The sequence below is a fragment of the Mauremys mutica genome, chromosome 17 (assembly GCF_020497125.1).
Source record: "Mauremys mutica isolate MM-2020 ecotype Southern chromosome 17, ASM2049712v1, whole genome shotgun sequence".
Lineage (NCBI taxonomy): Eukaryota > Metazoa > Chordata > Testudines > Geoemydidae > Mauremys > Mauremys mutica.
In genome coordinates, this window is record NC_059088.1 from 8705419 (window position 1) to 8724634 (window position 19216).

Consider the following 19216-nt stretch of genomic DNA (forward strand, 5'->3'; position numbering starts at 1 on the left):
CTGGAGGCCTGGTGTGAGCAGCAGGGGAGCGGTGGCTCTCACCATGACTCTCCCCAGGCTGAGGGGGACGTGGCGGGTACGCTGGGGGAGGGCCCAGCCGGGACCCCCTTTGCACGGGCGGATAAAGAGGATAAAGAACAAAGGAGACCCCTTCCCCCGCCCCACCTGGGATATTGTCCCGGGACGCCTGGGTCCAGCACAGGTCGGGGCTGTAATGGGGCAACATGTCCAAACAAACACGCGCTCTGGGGAAATTAAGTTTAGGATCCGGCTTTATTCAGTGCCTTGACTTCTGGAAAGACATCGTCTTAAATCAGGGAGTGCCGGGTGTCAGGGCTCCTGGCTTCTGTCCCTGGCTCTGGGAAGGGAGTGGTGTGTAGTGGTTAGAGCGGGGGGGCGGGGGTTGGGAGCCAGGACTCCTGGGTTCTCTCCCCGGCTCTGGGAAGGGAATGGTGTGTAGTGGTTAGAGCAGGGGGGGGTTGGGAGCCAGGACTCCTGGGTTCTCTCCCCAGCTCTGGGAGGGGAGTGGTGTGTAGTGGTTAGAGCGGGGGGCTGGGAGCCAGGACTCCTGGGTTCTCTCCCCAGCTCTGGGAGGGGAGTGGTGTGCAGTGGTTAGAGCAGTGGGGGCTGGGAGCCAGGACTCCTGGGTTCTGTCCCCACGCTGGACTCTCGGGGGCTGCTGTGGAATACAAGAAGACTCAGCGCTGTAACACAGCACATCACAGTCTGTGCAGAGACGCACCCCCCCCCTCCTCCCACTCTGGCTGCAGTGGGCTTTTGTTGGGTCCTGACTCCCTGGATCTTTGCAAACGTGGTTCAGCATCGTTATCCTTTGGACACAGATGGGGAAACTGAGGCACAGGTGGGTTGGAGGGAGAGGAGAGAGAGACCCACGGACCATGAGGGCATCATCCAGCTGCTGGGTGGATCCCCCTGGGGTGGGGGTGACACAGGGGGGTGTCAGGAGAGGAATTTCACTGCCAGGAGCCCAGCCAGACTAGGCAAGACGCTGCCCAGGCCGAGGGGGCCCAGGATCCGCTGAGCGCCGCTGGGTGTGTAACACTCAGTCTGGGTTATTTTGTAGGTGAACACTCCTGAATCCAGAATCTCTCCCTTCTTGAGTTCACAGGCATGCGGGGTGGCGCAGCCTTTGGCTGCAAAGGGTATCGTGATGTCATCTGCGCCGAGAAAGAGACACTGATCAGCCACGGGGCATCTGCTGAGCCAACATAACCCCCCCAACCCACACACCTGCAGCCTGGAACTCCCCAGCCATGCATCTTTAGCGCCGAGTGGCACCAAGATGCCAACGGTAATTAGTAGGCTTCAGAGTCAACACCTTGTTGATACAGAAAGGGCATGTGTCACCCCCTGGGGGCTGTGGGTTTCGGCCTGCCTGGAGACTCACTGCCGTTTGCGGGGTTCTCTTGGGTCTGGGGGTGGGAAGGCAAGTTCTTAACTCCCATTAGCTAATGCCCGGTGACACAGCAGTGATGGAGGCAGTGGGCCTGGCTGAGTTGCTCTGAATGGAGAGTCAAGAACTGGTCGCTGTGACGCTGGCAGACCAGGTGCCAGCTCATGTCAGAGCCCCAGGCCATTTTACTCGTGTGTTAGTGATTGGTGGGTGGTAGGACGGGGTATTTGGTATTGGAACGTCATGAAAACGAGTGGGGCTTCACGCGCGTTGGTTGCACGGATCTGCCTCCTGCTTTGATGTCCTAGCAAACGTTCACACCCTGTAACCAACAGAGCCGGGGTCATTCCAAAGCACGTGGCCCCTGCGTGTGAGGATGGGCAGTTAAGGACTCAAAGCGGGTTCCTCGCTCTCCGCCGTCGAAGGGGGAGCCCACGCGGGCGGGGACCCTGGCGGCTTGTTCTCTGGGAGCAGGAGCTGGACGTTTGGCTTCAGGAACAGATCCTGCGTCTCTGGCCGGCTTGGCGTCCAGCGGGGCGGAAAGACGGAGATTCCCCAGGGTTATTCTGGGCAGCCCCTGGCAGGTTGTGGGGGTTGCAGACTGACTCAGTTGTACCTGCTATAACCTCTCCAGAGCTCTCACCTCCTTTGACTAGGGAATAAGCCTCTCGGGGGGTTACTACGGCGTTACCTGCCAGCGCTGCCTTTGGTGTGAGATCTAAAGCACCAGCTGAGCTGGGGGGAGTGACGGGGAGCAACCTGCTGGGGGGTGATTTTTGGTGTAAGTGACCATTGGTCATAAGTGCAGTTCGGTTGGGTGGCAGGAGAGAACTGGGGTGTCTCAGGGGACGGGCTGGGACTCCGTGGGGAGACCGTGTCAGCGAGCCAGGAAATGGGGCCCGATTTGAATACCCGGCGGCGCTCTGGGGCTTCGGCAGCACTTCGGCGGCGGGGGATCTGCTCCAGGGGTCTTTGGTGAAATTTCGGCTACGGAGGGTCCGCTCTGGGTCTTCCGCGGCACTGAAGGACCCCCCGCTGCCGAAATGCCACCGAAGCCCCGGAGCGGACCCCCTCCGCCGCCAAAATGCCGCTGAAGCCCCCCAGAGCGGACCCCCCTGCCACCGAAATGCCGCAGAATCCCGGAGCGGACCCCCCCACACACACACTGCCGAAATGCCGCCAAAGCCCCGGACCGCCACCAGGTAAGTAAAAAAGTTAAAAAAAAAAAAAATGAAAAAGGCGTCTAAGACGCGGGCCCGATGCCGGGGAATCGGGCGAATCGGCCTAAGCCGGCCCTGCCAGGAAATCTCGCTCGATGAAATCTAATGGGAGAACACGCCGTGCTCGGGGGGTCTGCCCCGAGACAGGCACCCACGGTCCTGTCCAGGCAGTGTGACAGCCGCCCAGCCGGGGAACTGCCCCGGGCAGAACCGGGCGTTAATTTGTAACGCCTGGCGAGGGGCGAGACGGCCTCCACGCGCCAGCAGCCGGGGCCCCGGGGCGGGTCACGGCCGTGCGAGCTCAGCTGCCCAGCGCTGGGGAGCAGCTGGCCGCACGCCGCACGGTGGGCGTCTCTTGTTCTGTCCTCGGCGGGTGCTACTTCAGGCTCATGGGAGGCCAGCGGGAAGCCGGGCCCCGGGGACTGCGGGACAGCTGGGGCCGGCTAGCGGAGCTGGCAACGAGCTTGAGCCTCGGCCGCCCTGTAGAGGCGGATTTTGTGGGGTTGTGGGCCAGGGCAGGTGGGAGCAAGTGTGGGGGGGCTCAGCCCCCCTTCTGCCTGCGGTGCCACCCCGTTCTGCCCCTTCCCCTGTGGCCCTGCCCCGGTTCCACCCACCCCATTGCAGCCCCTGTTTGCTCCCCCCTCCCCATGGCCCCAAGACCGGAGAAGATCTGCCCCCCTGCCAGCGCACCTCAGGCTGCGGCAGGGAGCGAGAGCTCCTCCAGTCCTCGGGCCAGGGACCAGGCTTGGGGTGCGGGGGTGCCCATTTTCCAGGGCTGAGGCCGCTGGGCACAGGCCCTGATGGCCTATTGGCTAATCCGCCCCTGCTGCACTGTGGGTAGAGGCGCGGGCTCCCCCGGCTGAGCTGGCCTGGCAGGGCAGGGCAGGTACAGGCAGGGGGCAGGGGGCTCTGTGTGTGGACGGAGCGGGATTTGGGTTTAAACACGAGTCAGAGCCGTGCCCACAGGGAGAGGGGGAAGCCGGCTGGCTTTGGACAGGGGACCATGTCCCCGAACTCGCTTGCAAAGGGCGTTGGCCCCATAGGGACCCTGGGGCTGAGCCTGGCACAGAGCTGGGCCGGGGGCGTAGCCAGTTACAGCGGGCACTGCCGGGGGGCTGCGGGGGCCTGGCACACTGGGGATCCCGGCCCCGGGCCTCCCTTTGTCCTAGTGCCGATGGGCCCGGAGAGCCGGGGCCGGAAGGATCCGGGACAGGCGCTCACCTTCCGAGATCTGCCCGCTGATGGAAATGCACTGGCTGGCGCGGCCCTCGCACTGCAGGGTCTCCTCGCTGGAACAGTTGCTCCGGCCCGGGGCAAAGCAGATCGGGCACCGGCCTCCCGTGTAGACGGAGTTGATGATCGGCCCTGCAAGGCCCCCAGAGAGCGGGTCGGTGGGGGTTGACAGGGCTGGGCTGGGGACAGATTCCTTCTCTACCTTGTTACCACTTATTTCTAGCACAGCAATAACTGAGATCAGGGACCCCCTTGTGCCAAGAGCTGCACAGAGCCCCCTCCCCGCCGGCTCGAGATCAGGGTCCCCCATCAGGGGCTGTACGCCCCCTGCCCCAGAGCAGGGGCCCTGACTGCACTGGGCACTGCAGACATCCCCCCCAGCCTGCTACTGGGGGGCCCCCATTGTGCCGGCACTGCACCTCTCCCCCCCGGAGATCAGGATCCCTCCCATGGCACCAGGTGCTACACGGGACTCCCCTCTTCTCCAGGAAAGAACCCTTGTGACACTCAGTCGGTGCCCGGGCCGCTGGGACCAAGCAGGGAGGGATGCAGAGACGTACAGACAGGAGGGAATGCCGTATTGCAGCCGTTCGTAGAGCAGTTCTGGGACTGAATCTTCACATACACCCCGTTCCCGAAGAAGAGGGAGATGTTCCTGGAGGGGATGGTGGAGGGGACGCAGGAGTAGGAATAGCCTGTATTTTCCACAGATCCTGGTTAGAAGCAAAACAGTTACAAAAATTATTTACAGATGAAACCAGCGCCCCGAGGGCGGGCGATTCCTGGGAGCCACCTCACCCCTTTTCCTGGCGTCCCAGGCCAGCAGGGCCCATCCCAGCGCCTAGTCTGACCTGCCGCATAGCCCGGGCCGGAGAATTCCCCCCTCCACGGGGCCCGATCACGTGCGTTTGATGAAAGCATCTTCCAGGAGGGCAGCCGGCCTGGCCTGGGAGATGCCGAGGGACGGCACATCCACCACGTCCCTGGGGAGCTTGTTAACCAGCCTCCTCAGCACGTCGAGCTAAATACTTATCTGGCGCCCATCACCATGGTCTCTGAACCCCTCGTCATCTTTCATGTATTGTCCTCACAGCCACCCTGTGTGGCGGGGCAGGGCTGTCACCCCCGTTGAACACATGGGGGAAACTGAGGCACAGATCCTCAGCAGTACCTAACTCTTTGAAGCTCTGGGCCTAAGTGGCGTGTCCCAGGTCACGCAGGGCGGCTGGCAGAGAGGGGACTGGAGCCCAGGTGTGCTAAGCCCTCGATGCGCCCGCCCCGTCACGCCCGCCGCCAGCAAACGGTCGGCGCCACCCACCTTTGACCAGCGTGTTTGCTTCCCAGACACTGAGGCAGGAGCTCTGACCGGCAGGGCAGGACTGTGCCTGAGCAGGGCACCTACTCACAGAATTGTCCCTGCACTGCTTGCAGGACTGAGGATCTGGGGAAAAAACAATCAGTGTTTCCATTTTAATTTCTGGGGCCGCCGTCCCCCCTTTCCCGTCTGGTCCCCGCAGGCCTAGGGCTCGCGGCGGTGGCCTGGGCTGGTTTGAGCTCACTCCCCCTGGCCGGCACGCCCAGGCCGTGCGGTACCCACCCCGGAAACGCCCACGAGTAGCTAGCAGGTGAAAAGTCGCAGCGTTGATGTGTGCGGTGCGGGCTGCTCACCCGAGGACACGCCAAGCTCCCGGGGCAGGATCACGTGGCCACTGGGTGCATTGCCACTTTTAGGGCTTGTCACCACTGACAAGTTACTGCGCTGAAAGTTTTTCACTCAGGGGTGTGAAAAATCGCAACAAGTTTCAATGCGGTAAAGTGCCGGTGGAGACAGGCTCCCGGCACTCGGAGCTACGCCCCTCAGTGGCTCTCTCCCACGCTCTGATAGCACCCCAGGGAGCAGTGCCTGGAGCCACTGCCTGGGATCGGTGCCGGCAGCAGCAGGGGGCACCGGCCGGTATCTGCAGCAGGTTGGGGTGCAGAGGGATGCGACACAGTGGGAATTTAGCCGCTATTTCTACCATGCCGCGGCGTGCCTCGGTTTCCCTCCGTGCTTCGCAAGGCTGTGCAGGGCATGGGGAGGGCAGGAGACTTGCGGTGTTTGGGCCACTCAGCTGTCTGGGGCGGGAGGAACGGGTTGCTCCGGGCCGGCTGGCACCAACCTTTGGCAAGGGTGGATCGGGAGAGACAGTGGGACCCGATTGGCCAGGACAGTGCGACGAGAACGGAGATCCCCTCCCCCAGCTCCCAGCAGGAGAAGGCCTGGAGCTTGGGAAGAAAGGGGAAGGGGGCTGGGATGTGAGCTGCCCCCTGCAGAGACCCCAGTGCCAGGGAAAAGGGGGCAAAGTCCGAGGGCACCGGGCTGGCACGGGTGGTCTGAGCCCTGCCTGGACCTTTGCCGCTCTGTGCCAGGCTAAGGACGCTCAGCCTGGGCGGCTGATAACGCGTCGCATTGCTCGGCAGAGGCTGCTGGGGGGCGCCGCAGACGCCCCCTGGCACAGGACCTGGGCTGGATTCGCTGCAGGGAGACAGGGATCGCTGGTGGCAAAGGCCCAGTCAGGCCACGAGCCGGCCCCGGTGGACCTGTGGGTCCGTGGAGCCCGGGGCACTGAAGGGGCCCCTCTCGGGGGACCGGTGCCAGGCTGGGCGCAGCCCGGAACCCGTGACAAGGGCCCAGTTCCTCAATGCTTTGGGCAATGGGGGCCGAGAGCTGGGACTGACTGGTTTGGGGGCTGGCTGGGCTCGGGGCGCGTGTTATATGGGGGAGGGTTCCCCTTTCTGTTTGTTCTTTTCTGTACCAGCCAAGCGAGGAGCCGCCCCCCACCCAGCAACCCCAGCGGCTCCGTTCCTTCCCCGGTCGTTGGGTCTCTCCCCTCCTCGGCTGAAACTAATTTAGGAAATTACCTGAATTTGCATTTCTGGGCCCAAAATGGTTGCCTGGTTCTAGCAGGAATGGGGGTGGGGGGCAGAGACGGGGTGACACCCTCCCACCCCTCCACTGAAAGCTGCTTTGTCCTTTGCCCGGCAGTGACGTGTTAACCTGGCCCCTTCCCCCCCCACCTCTGTTACCCGCTCCTGGCGCAGTCCAGAATCACTCCCTTGCCCCGCCCCCCACACCCCCTGCCCCTCCCTGAGTCAACCCAGGGCTCCTTAAAACAGTTCCTGCCTCCCCCGACCAGCTCCCCCCTCTCTGGGCTGCCCCCCACTAGCCCCAGTGACCCCTGCTCCCCCGGAGTCCCCCTCCCCGCCCCTTGTCCATGGGCACAACCCCACTGAGTGTGCATGGAAACTGGGAAAAACCTGATTTCTCCATCCAGGCTTCCCCCCACATGCACATCCATCCATCGTCCTACGTGCCCACCCTTCCCCCCATAAACCCATCCGTCCATAATTCCATCTCTCTCTCCACCCCCCCTTGACACCCATCCATCCTCCTACACACCCTTCCATCCATCCATCTATCCATCCATCCATCCATCCCCCTACAGATCCATCCATCCGTCCTCCTACACACCCTTCCATCCATCCATCTATCCATCCATCCCCCTACACATCCATCCATCCGTCCTCCTACACACCCTTCCATCCATCTATCCATCCATCCATCCATCCATCCCCCTACACATCCATCCATCCGTCCTCCTACACACCCTTCCATCCATCTATCCATCCATCCATCCATCCATCCCCCTACACATCCATCCATCCGTCCTCCTACACACCCTTCCATCCATCTATCCATCCATCCATCCATCCATCCCCCTACACATCCATCCATCCGTCCTCCTACACACCCTTCCATCCATCTATCCATCCATCCATCCATCCATCCCCCTACACATCCATCCATCCGTCCTCCTACACACCCTTCCATCCATCCATCTATCCATCCATCCATCCATCCCCCTACACATCCATCCATCCGTCCTCCTACACACCCTTCCATCCATCTATCCATCCATCCATCCCCCTACACATCCATCCATCCGTCCTCCTACACACCCTTCCATCCATCCATCCATCCATCCATCCATCCCCCTACACATCCATCCATCCGTCCTCCTACACACCCTTCCATCCATCCATCTATCCATCCATCCATCCATCCCCCTACACATCCATCCATCCGTCCTCCTACACACCCTTCCATCCATCCATCCATCCATCCATCCCCCTACACATCCATCCATCCGTCCTCCTACACACCCTTCCATCCATCTATCCATCCATCCATCCATCCATCCCCCTACACATCCATCCATCCGTCCTCCTACACACCCTTCCATCCATCCATCCATCCATCCCCCTACACATCCATCCATCCGTCCTCCTACACACCCTTCCATCCATCTATCCATCCATCCCACTACACACCCATCCATCTGTCCCCCTACACATCCATCCCTCCATCCATCTGTTGTCCTACGTGCCCGTTCTTCCCCCAATAAACCCATCAGTCCATAATTCCATCTACCTCTACATCTGTCCCTTACACACCCCTCCATCTATCCATCCCTTGTCCACCCCTCCATCCATCCCCCTGTATGACTATCCATGGGCGCCGACTTATATGGGCTCCTGGGGCTTTAGCCCCAGGAATATTCACAGACAGGGGCTCTGCTCCAGCAATATTTGGAGCTAGGTTTCTCCCCTGCTGTGCGCTGCCGGCAGCCCAGAGCCTTTTAAATCCCAGCCGCGGCAGAGAATCAGAGGGCTCTGGGCTGCCTGCCGCGGCGGGGAGCCCAGAGCCCTCTGATTCCCGGCCGCGGCTGGGATTTAAAAGGCTCTGGGCTGCCCGCCGCGGCGGGGAGCCCAGAGCCCTCTGATTCCCGGCCGCGGCTGGGATTTAAAAGGCTCTGGGCTCCCCGCGGTTGCAGGCAGCCCAGAGTCCTCTGACTCCCAGCCGGGGCTGGGATTTAAAGGGCTCTGGGATCCCCGTGGCTGCCAGCAGCCCAGAGCCCTTTGAATCCCAGCCCCTGTCCGCTGATTGCCCCCTCCCCAGACCCCTGCCCCAACTGCCCCCCAGAACCTCCACCCCCTATCTAAGCACCACTGGTCCTTGTTCCCCGATTACCCCCTCCCGAGACCCCTGCCCCTAACTGCCCCTTGGGACCTCAGCCCCTATCTAAGCCTCCCTTCTCCTTGTCCCCAACTGCCCCCTCCTGAGACCCCACCCAACTTCCCCCCCCAGGACCGCACCCCCTACCTGTCCCATGATAAACCTCTTAGACTCCCATGCCTATCCAATTGCTGCCTGTCCCCTGACTGCCCCTTCGAACCTCTGCCCCATCCAACTCCCCCTGCTCCTTGTCCCTTGACTGCCCCCCGGAACTCCCTGCCTCTTCTCCAACCCCCAAACCGCTTACTGTGCCACTCAGACCAGCGTATCTGGCTCCATGCAGCTCCAGACAGTTGCTACCAAGCTCCCCCATGGAGCCCACAGCCCTCTCCCACCCCCAGCACCTGCCTTCCAGATTTGAACACCTCAAAATTCAGGAGTGCTCAAGCTCGGTTTGGGCAGCTTTTACTTCATTTCTCCCAAATCAGTTTCCCCTGCAAGGTGCCAACTGAAGGTGTTGGAGAACAGAGAGATCAGGTGGCCTCCTAATGCCTGGAAAAGAGACAAAGGCCGGAGGAGGGAGTGTCAGTGCCTGTGCGGACTTCCGGGAAGCGCATGGTGTGGAAGGGGATGCTGGGATGCTTTGGAACATCTCCATACAAAGCCAGTCAGGACTCTGGGGGAGCCTCCTCTCTCGGAGCATACTGTCTCCAGGGGAAGAAGCTTACACCTTCCTGGGTCTGACCTCGGAGCATTCAGCCCTTCCACATCATGCACTTTCCAAAGTGAGTCTGCCCAGGCAGGTCCTGGGGCAACCAGAGGTCCCTGCACCCCAACTCCGCAGTCAGATGTGACTCTCAGCCAGACAGTAAAACAGAAGGTTTATTAGATGACGGGAACACAGTTTAAACAGAGCTTGTTGGTACAGAAAACAGAACCCCGCTGTCAGGTCCATCTTGGGGGGTGGGGAGCCCAGAACCAAGTTCTGGGTCTCTCCCAATTTCCCCAGCCAGCTCCAAACTGACACTCCCTCCTCTGGCCTCTGTGTCTCTTCCGGACAAGGAGGCCACCTGATCTCTTTGTCCCCAACACCTTCAGTTGGCATCTTGCAGGGGAAACTGAGGCACCCACACAGTATTCAGAGAAAATATTAAGAACATTCCCACTTCATCACAACAGATGCAACAAAATATAATACCGTATATTGAAGTAGGCAAGTGCTGCTTCTGACTTTCCACTTTTAATTGACCCTTGTAATCTTGTGGCACTGACGCGTTGTAGCTTCATTTTATATCGGCTTACAGGGCGGGAGCGGGGGGGCACCACCATTTTGGGCCCCACCAAAAATTATACAAACCTGCCGCCTATGTGACTATCCATCCATCCATCCCTCCCTCCCTCAACACATGCCCCATCCGTCCATCTCCCTGCACTCCCATCCAGCCATCCCCACACTCCCTTCTATCCCCGCACATGCTCCGCCGTCTCCCCCCTTCCCAGAGCAGCTGTCCCGCTGGGATGGCCCCTGTGTCTCGGGGACACGCGGGCACCACGGCTCCCCTGGAAGCCAGGCACGTACTTGCTGTTGTCTGGGCATCAGCCGCAGCCAGGAGCGTGGCGAGCAGGCAGAGGACGCGTGGGGCTGGCATGGCGCGTGGGTCTCCGATGCCGCCAGCTCCCCTGCCAGGAGGTTTTATGCACAGAGCCGGGAGTGCTGCCGGGACGTGGGAAATCACCGGACGGGATCCAGGAAACAGGGAATGAAAATACCTCATGTGGCTGCCCATCACCGGGCACCTCCCAGTCTTTAACGCCTCCATCCCCACCATCTCCCAGGGCAGTGACGGGCAAAGTACAAGGTCGAGCTCAAACCTGGGGCCTCTGCAGGCCCCTGCGCTCCGGGGAATGGGGGTGGGGTTATTTGCGTGCAGGGGCTGAATTGCTGTGGGGTGGGGAAGTCAGAGGGGAACAGCTGGGTAAACAGAGGCAGGGCTGAGTAGGTGGCATGGGGCACCAGGTGAAAGATGACGCCTTTATGTGGGTTTTACAGCTAGCACAATAGTGATGGGTAAAAGTCCAGGTGTCATATATGCATATATGGCTAGGTTTTTATGATACATCCCTGCCTGGGTATGGGTCAGAATCACAGCTTTCCTTTAAAAAAAAAAAGGAGGAATTTTCTAGCCTTTGTGGTTGGGGAGAAAAGTGAAAAAATGTGTGTGACTTACGCTTGCCTGAGTCTGCTGAGAGCCTGAGCTCGTTGCTGTGGAGAGAGGAGCTGCTTTGTTCATCTCAATGGGCTGTTAAGTCTGAGACCTGTGGGTCTGGAGGCCCCACCAGCAGAGGGCGCTGGATGGTCAGATGGGGTGCATGGGAAGGATGGGCAGGAGAGGGATGCATGTGGGGATGGATGGAGAGACAGACGGCAGGGCCCCGTCTTGCCAGGCACGGCCCAGATACACAGCCCCTGCCCCCAAAGGCTCACGGTGTGAGTTGACAATGGATGGGAGGGGAAACTGAGGCATGAGGGGGGAACGTGATTTCCCCAAGCAGAGTCCAGAATGGAATCCAGAAGCCCTGACACTGTGCTCCGAGCCACCAGCCAGCATGGACGTCTGGGCATCTCTAGCCTCTCTCACCGCTGGCCAACCTCCGCTTTATTCCCCAGGCCCGTTAACGGCCTGTTCCAGACGCGCTGCAGCAGCTGGCGGAGGCTCAGGGGCCTCTGCAGGAGAACTCTGGTTTTGGGGAAGCCAATATAACGTTCTTGCTCCAGCCAACGAGGGCACGAGGAGCTTGGGGGAGGGGGTTGTCCAGAGAGGCTACGAACCAGAAGGATTGTGTCTCCCTTGGGTTTGCCCAAGCCAGTTGCAGACCCTTGTCCCCGGGAGTCTCTGTGGAGAACAGGAGAGGGGCTGGGGTTAGGCCCCCCTCATGGCCGGCTGGTGAGGGGTACCTGGCTGACAGAGAGGGGTGGGGCTGTCGCTCCAGTTGGGCGGCTTGTCTGCCTCGGTTTCCCCATCTGGAGAACGGGGAGAGGGAGCTCCCAGAGATCCGGTTAGACTGGAAGCTGTTTGAGGCAGCGGCTGCCTCTCAGCACCCGGCACAACGGGGGCCCCGAGCTTGGGGAGCGGAGTGGGAGTGAGGCTGGGGGCTAGGCCGGGAGGAGGGCAGGGACTGGGAGCGAGGACACCTGGGTTCCATTGGAATCCTTCGCAAACTCAGATAAATGCCCTGAACCCGAGGGCTTTGCTACAGGCCTCCTAGACCCGGGGGTGACGGGCTCCCTGGGGTGCAACCTGGGACTGGGTTTTACTGCTCAACTCTCGGGTTTCTCGCACATGTGATGCTGTGACAAGCTGCCAACCCCTCCAGGTCCTGCACTCACACAGCCGTCCACAGGCAGGGCCGCTCCCAGCCGAGCTACACGAATGCTTCTCCCAGCCACTCACGAGTCAACAAGCGCGAGGCTGCAGCCAGGTCCCCCCAGCTCCCCAGCCTAGGACCCCCGGGCTGGACGGTCCTGCCCCGGGCAGACCCTGAGCAGTGTCAGGGTGTGAGCCAGGCCGCCACGTCTCCAAGGGAAAGTCAACGTGCACCAGCACACTGAGCAGATTCCCCAGGCACCTCACGCAAACCCACCGTTTAGGTGAAATATCAGAACAATTGATTAACTGCAGACAGAGCCGTGCTCAGCGGCTATAAGCAGCGAGCGAGCAGATCCAAGCTGCTCACAGAAGAAATACAAGGAAAATCGCCGTCTGAGTTCCAGAAACCAGCCGGGGTTTGAATCAGGCCGTGTCACCCTGACGGGATCGTTCCTTGATACACAGGCTGGGATTCTCCTTTCCAGCCCGGGCCCCCTCCCCTGTTCAGTCTTTGTCCTCCAGCCGTGTGTCCAGGCGTTGGGTTGTGGGGGGAGGGGGGGCAGGGGAGAACGTCCCCCCCCCCCGTTACAGGTTCCTCCAGCTGGCTGGAAAGAGCTTTTGCTGTGAGCTGAGTCAAGCAGCCCCCCCGTCTCCGTGCTCCCCCTGAGGCGTCTCCATCGGATCCAGTTCCTGGGTCGTCCTCGGCAGTGTGGATCCCTCAGTGCCGTCCGGCTGCTCCATTGCTGCCCCTGAAAGGCTGGTTGTGGGTGTTCCCAGCCTCGCCCCACATTTCAGTAACACACACGCAGCACAGCTCCATAGCGCCCCATGCCATGACAGCGCATCCAGTCCAACGGGATATTCACGTCCAACGGCTCCAGACTTGTACAATGACCCCTCCCAAGGCAGCCTGGGTACAAGACACATCATGATCCTGTCACCATAATCTAACTCCCCGGGCAGTGATGAGCTGCCAAAATCGTAACAACCGGTTCCCTCTTCACCCCTCGAGGGGGTCATGGCCCAGCCCCCGGGACTCCTGCCCCATCCAACCCCCCGCGTTCCTTGATGCCCCCCCACCCCAGGGACACCTGCCCCATCCACTCCCCTTCTCTGACCCCTGACTGCCCCCCACTGCCCCATCCAATCCCTGGTCCTTCCTGACTGCCCCCCCGGGACCCTTGCTCCTATTCAATCCCCCTGTTCCCTGCCCTCTGACCCCCCCAACCCCTATCCACCCCCCCAGCCCCGAACTCCCCTGCCCTCTCTCCAACACCCCCTCACCGCGCTGCCTGGACGTGGCTGGCGGCGCTACAGTTCGGCCGCAGCTGGAGCCGGGAGCCCAGGGACGTGGGGCCGGGATAGGAGTCACGTGGCTGGAGCCCAGGGATGTGGGGATGGAGCCGGACGGCCGCGGCTGGAGCCGGGAGCCCAGGGACGTGGGGCCGGGATAGGAGTCACGCGGCTGGAGCCCAGGGATGTGGGGACGGAGCCGGAGGGCCGCGGCTGGAGCCGGGAGCCCGGGGACGTGGGACTGGGGCAGGAGTCGTGCGGTCAGAGCCCGGGGACGCGGGGCCGGAGGACGTGGTGGGAGCCGGGCGGCCGGAGCCAGGGAGCTGGAGCCAGGCAGCCAGGGATGCGGGGCCGCCGCCGTGCCCGGACCCGTGCTGCCGGAGCCCGGCCGCGTGGCACCACAGCAGGAGCCGGGCGGCTGGAGCCACGGGGCCCAGCCAGGCCGGAGCCGGGGGGCCGCGTCCGGAGCCAGGCATCCGGGTAGGTGGGGTCACGGCCGCCACCGTGTCCGGACCTGCTCTACCGGAGCCGGACCGTGTCGCACCACAGCAAGAGCCGGGCGGCCGGGGATGCGGGGCCGGGCGGGGCCACAGCCAGAGACGGGCAGGGCCGCGGCTGGAGCCGGGCGGCCGGAGCTGGGCGGTCGGGGCCGGGCAGGGCTGCGGCCAGAGACGGGAAGGGCCGCGGCTGGAGCCGGGCGGCCGGAGCCGGGCGGTCGGGGCCGGGCAGGGCTGCGGCCGGGGCGCACGTCCCTCCTCGTTCCCTCTACCCCTACCTCAGCTCCGTCTTCCTGGGCGTGAGCGGGCAGCCCGCTTGCTTCTCAGCCCCCCCAGGCTTCCCGCGAAGAGCTGATTCGCGGGCAGCAGGGCGGGAGGAGAAGCCAGGCGGAGCGTTCGTGGGAGGAGGTGGAGGCGGAGCTGAGGTGAGCTGAGGCCGCAGCAGCGAGCGCTTGTTAAATTTAAATGCCCTTTTAGAAGCAGTTGTCCCACGCGGGACAACCGGTTCTAACAGGGCTTCTAAATGTAACAACCGGTTCCCGCCAACCGGTGCGAACCGGCTGCCGCTCACCACTGACCCCGGGGTGTTGCTCTGGGGCGCAGAGTGTCACACCTGCCCCCTTAGTTTCCTGCAGGAGCGTTAGTCACTGATGAATGCAGAGGCCTTGGGCCCAGGTTTCTCTTTCGGTCTGAGCGTACAACGTCCCAGCATTGCTGAACATTGTAGTGTTACCCACACGGGCTCTTGCAAAGTTGTGTGTCCCAGTTAACACTTTGTGGCTCGGTTTAGTGAACTCAGAGGCAAGCCAGTGTGTCTCCTCTGGGTTGCTAGAAAACGTCTCTTTGTATCCGTGCAGCATTGTTAACCGACCATTGTGCTTTTCCAATGGGTGTTAACTCAGTGCAGATATCAATGTTTTTAGAGTGTAGGAATCTTGGCATTTAGCCATCAATGCCATGAGGTGGCGTGCCTCAGTTTCCCCTTCCACACCGCCAGGTTTATTATGGTTTTTCTGTTGTGCCAAGCCTCAAGTCTGCTTACAGGTACTAGCTGAGAAGCTGTATTTCCACTGCACCAGGGTGTGTTCTTATTACACTCCTAGCATGTCCAAAAACTTTCCGCAAAATCATGCACGTTGCACCTTTTCATAGGATTTACCATCAGCACCAAATTCCTTGTCGTCAGGTTTACCATTAACAGCTAACGTCTTATCATGAGATTTAACAACGCCGAATCTTTTATCACCGGGAGGCGTTTCCAAGTATCTTTCTCATACGAGGCCTTCTGTTTAGACAGCAGAGTTTCTTGTTTGCTCAACAGCCACTGTGTCCTCCAGCTCCTCCCTGAACCCTCACGTGTGTTCGGTTGCTGGTGTTTCTTTCCCTTCAGTGTGGGATCTCAGGCTCCCCGGGGCTTTGGGGTTTTGGCACTCGAGGGCCTGCTGAGTAAGGATGTCAGGGGGCTGTGGAGCTGCTTCTCAACCCCAGGGTTACGCCCATGCAAAAAATCCACCCGCCTCGTGGGGTTACCCTGTGATCCTCACTCCCAGCACTGGGACCTCCCCGGTGCTCTCTGGGCTAAGAGGCATTTCCCCCCAGCAGCTCTTCCACAGCTGCTAATCTGTGTCCTCCTCCCCGCTGTGGGCAGGATCTGCCTCCTGTCTGAAAGAGACCGAGGGCTTGTCTACACGGGCACCTCACAGCGCTGCAACGTTCTCGCTCGCGGGTGTGAAAAAACGCCCCCCTCCCCAGCGCAGCAAGTTTCAGCGCTGTAACGTGCCGGTGTAGACGGTGCACCGGCGCGGGGAGCTGCGCCCCTGGGGGGTGGGGGGGTTCCCAGCGCTCTGCCGTGACTACACACTTCACGTTCAAGCACTGCCACGGCAGCTTTAGCGTTACCAGTGTAGACGAGCCCAGGGTCGGTTTTCAGAGCCCATCAGGAACAGCCTCCTGGAAACGTGGTGCCCGGAGTGGGGCACCTCCTGTGACAGCTCCCCTCCGGGAGGTCAGGTACACACGTCCCACTGGTCCTCCCCCCGTTTCCTGCTCGGGGCCCCCTCTGAGACACGCCTCTCCGTGCTCTCTAGAGTGGGGTCCATCCCTGGGCCCTGTTCACAGCCAACAGCCCGGACCCTTGAGTCACACACCCCTCCCCTCCTGAGGTGCGTCTCAGCCACCCCCACCCCTGGAGCAGGCAGCTTCCCCCTGCTGCAGAGGAATCAAGGAGATTCCCTCGCATTCGTTCAGCAGTTCCCGGGCCCTTCCCCTCCCCCTCTGCGGCCCCCGCAGAACGCTCCTCCTTGGGGCAGGCCGACCCCTAACAGCCGGAGAGACGAGGAGAAACCCTTCCCGATTAGCCTCTCAGTGGGGTTATTGTCCACCAGGCCCACTGATACTCCCGGTTCTATCCCCGCAGTCTCTATACGGGCACTTTGGCCAAAGGCACGAGGATTTGTGTGATTTGTCCTGGCAGTGTGTCACCCTCTCCTCCTGTACTCGCCCGATGGCAGAGATTTCGGCCCCTGTATCTTCCCTCCCGAGGTGTTCCCGGCCATTGACGCCGACAGCCCTTCTGTGCTTCGTGCCTGGTTCTGCGGAGGCTAATGTCACAAAACCAGGATGATACATGGCAGGTGCCCGAGGGGCTTCTGTGCCCAGGTAGCAGCATTCACGTGGGCTACCTGCTGCCTGCTCCCTCCCAGCACAGGGTATTTGTTCCTCAGGTGATCAGTGGAATCACGGACACCAGCTTCCCAGGAGCTCTGGGGCTGGAGCACCCATGGGAAAGAATGGTGGGTGCTCAGCACCCTCCGGCAGCCAGCTACCCACCTCCCCCAGTGCCTCCTGCCTGCCCACTGCCCCGAACCTCCCAGTGCCTCCCGCTCGCCGCAGATCAGCTGTTCCGAGGCCGGCAGGAGGCGCTGTGGGGGAGGGGGAGGAGTGAGGGCAGGGCACGCTCAGGGGAGCTGGCAGAACGGGGGTGGGAAGAGATGGGGCAGGGTGGGGGAAGGGGTGGAGTGGGGGCAGGGCACGCTCAGGGGAGGTGGCAGAACGGGGGTGGGAAGAGATGGGGCAGGGTGGGGGAAGGGGTGGAGTGGGGGCTGGGGCGGAGTGGGGGCTGGGGGAAGGCAGATTAGAAAATCAGCCCCGCTGCGTGGAATTACTGGGACAGCATCTTCTGGGCTCTTCTGTTTTCACAGGAGATTTGGGATGGTTTGGGGAGAGGGGAGCACCCAACCTCCCAGCCACCCTCCTTCTTCCCCGGGGTAAACCAGGAGCCTGCTTCCCTCGTTTAAACCCCTCGCTCTGTGGTTTGGTCACAATAGATGCCCGGGTCTGTTCAAAGCCGTCAGCTAGAGATGCCAGTTCAGCCCCAGTTTTCACCGTTTTGCCCCACAGACGCTGTCTCGCGTCATCTCTGCGTGTGCTCAGGAAATGCTCCTGAGCAACCAGGGCAGATATTTCTTTAACGCTTGTAACCCCTTTCCCCTCCCCCACTTTCCCATCAATCGCCCTCGGTTTCAGGGGTCACCTGAACTCATTGCCAAACAATTTCTTTACATGTACAATCATCGAAAGCCTCCTCAGCTGCATCTTACTGAACGGAGCCAGAGCTTTACCTGTTACCTTTGTAACCCACGTGGGGCGCATCTTGTCTCCGGGAATCGGATGAATCGCACAAAGGGAGTGAAATATTCAGCAATATCACCTGCCTCGTTGTCTGCAGGACACAACTGTTCCCATTTGTGGGTGTTTGGAGCGGTGGGAATCAGCGGGGGGGGGGGCGTTTCTGGCTCCTCTTTTCTAGCAAGTCCGATTGGGGTTTCTTCTTTCTCCTCAGATTCTTTGGCTTTCCGTTCCAGGGCTCTCTGGGGTGCGGCTGCTGGCCTGGCGTCCTCTGCCCCCATAGCCCCCCTGTGTTACTCCCGAGGGACCGCGCAGAATCCCTCTCCCCCGCAGCGTTTGGTAGTTTCCTGCAGAAAATCCATTTGACCAAGAAGCGCTGCAGTTCCGCCTTTTGCCCACCAGAGGCCGCTGTGACACCAGAACAGGCATCAGCATGAATCCAGCCGGTTGTTCTGGTGCCACAGTGGCCTCTGGTGGGCAAAAGGTGGAACTGCAACACTTCTGGGGCAGATTGTATTTTATGCAGGAAGTTACAACACTTGTTCCATACTTTCCCCACCAATACCCAACTTCCCTCTTCCTCAGCTCCTCTGTTACCTCCTCTGTTACCCACAGCCTTTGCTCTGCTTCTGACAGGTGCAGAAAAAACAGGGCTATCCTAGTTTAAACGAATTACACAAAGTTCAGAGGGGGAGCCGTGTTAGTCTGGTTCTGTAGAAGCAGCAAAGAGTCCTGTGGCACCTTATAGACTAACAGACGTTTTGCAGCATGAGCTTTCGTGGGTGAATACCCACTTCTTCGGATGCAAGCAGTACACAAAGTTCTATATTTAGATGCATAGTAAGAAATCTATTTGTAAATATATATATATACACACCAGAATTTTTTTTCTTGGTCTGTATTGTTTTAGACATACTTGCAGACAAAGATATTTTTAAATAAATTACCAAAACAATTGAAACTGGCGAGATTATATTATGCTATTTTGACAAATAAAATATGCAGAATTTTGTAGAATTTTCAAATATTGTGTGCAGAATTTTAATTTTTTTTGGCACAGAATTCTGCCAGAAGTACCATGTGCAGCCTCCTCTCTGGCAGCCTCTGCCTGCTTTAGCTCCAAAATTCGCCTGTGTTTCTTTTTCTTTTTCTGCTGCCTGCAGTCTGAACAGCTCCAGCTTCCCAATGCTTTCACTGTTTTCACTCATCTGGCTGCTTTTCTGTCCATACTTCCTTTTTCCAAAATAAGCAAACTGAAAATAACAAACTGGTGACCTCTTCGACTGATCTCCAGCCACCACACGTAACATCTCACTTCAGATCTGTACACCGGCGTATGAAGTGCAAATCTCACTCAAAACAAGCTGTGCATTTCACACTGTTCACTGCCCAACTGTGACCCGTTCCCCAGGGTGCAACCTGGAGCTGGGGTACCGCTAAGCCTCTGTCCCACCAGCCTGGGCTCCCTCTCACACTGTGATGCTGTGACAAAGTTGCAAACCCCTCCA

General features: G+C 60.2%; 1 protein-coding gene across 1 annotated transcript; it reads right to left on the reverse strand.

The window, feature by feature from the left end:
- Positions 1-960: 960 nt before the first annotated feature.
- On the reverse strand, positions 961-17746 carry LOC123351903 (phospholipase A2 inhibitor and Ly6/PLAUR domain-containing protein-like). The gene is made up of 5 exons (XM_044991587.1): positions 17702-17746; positions 5186-5308; positions 4428-4580; positions 3856-3999; positions 961-1178 (listed from the first exon to the last, which is right to left on the reverse strand). Exons 1-5 carry the CDS (start codon positions 17730-17732, stop codon positions 961-963), a joined length of 669 nt encoding a protein of 222 aa, XP_044847522.1. The 5' UTR covers positions 17733-17746.
- Between the last annotated feature and the right edge of the window lie 1470 nt (positions 17747-19216).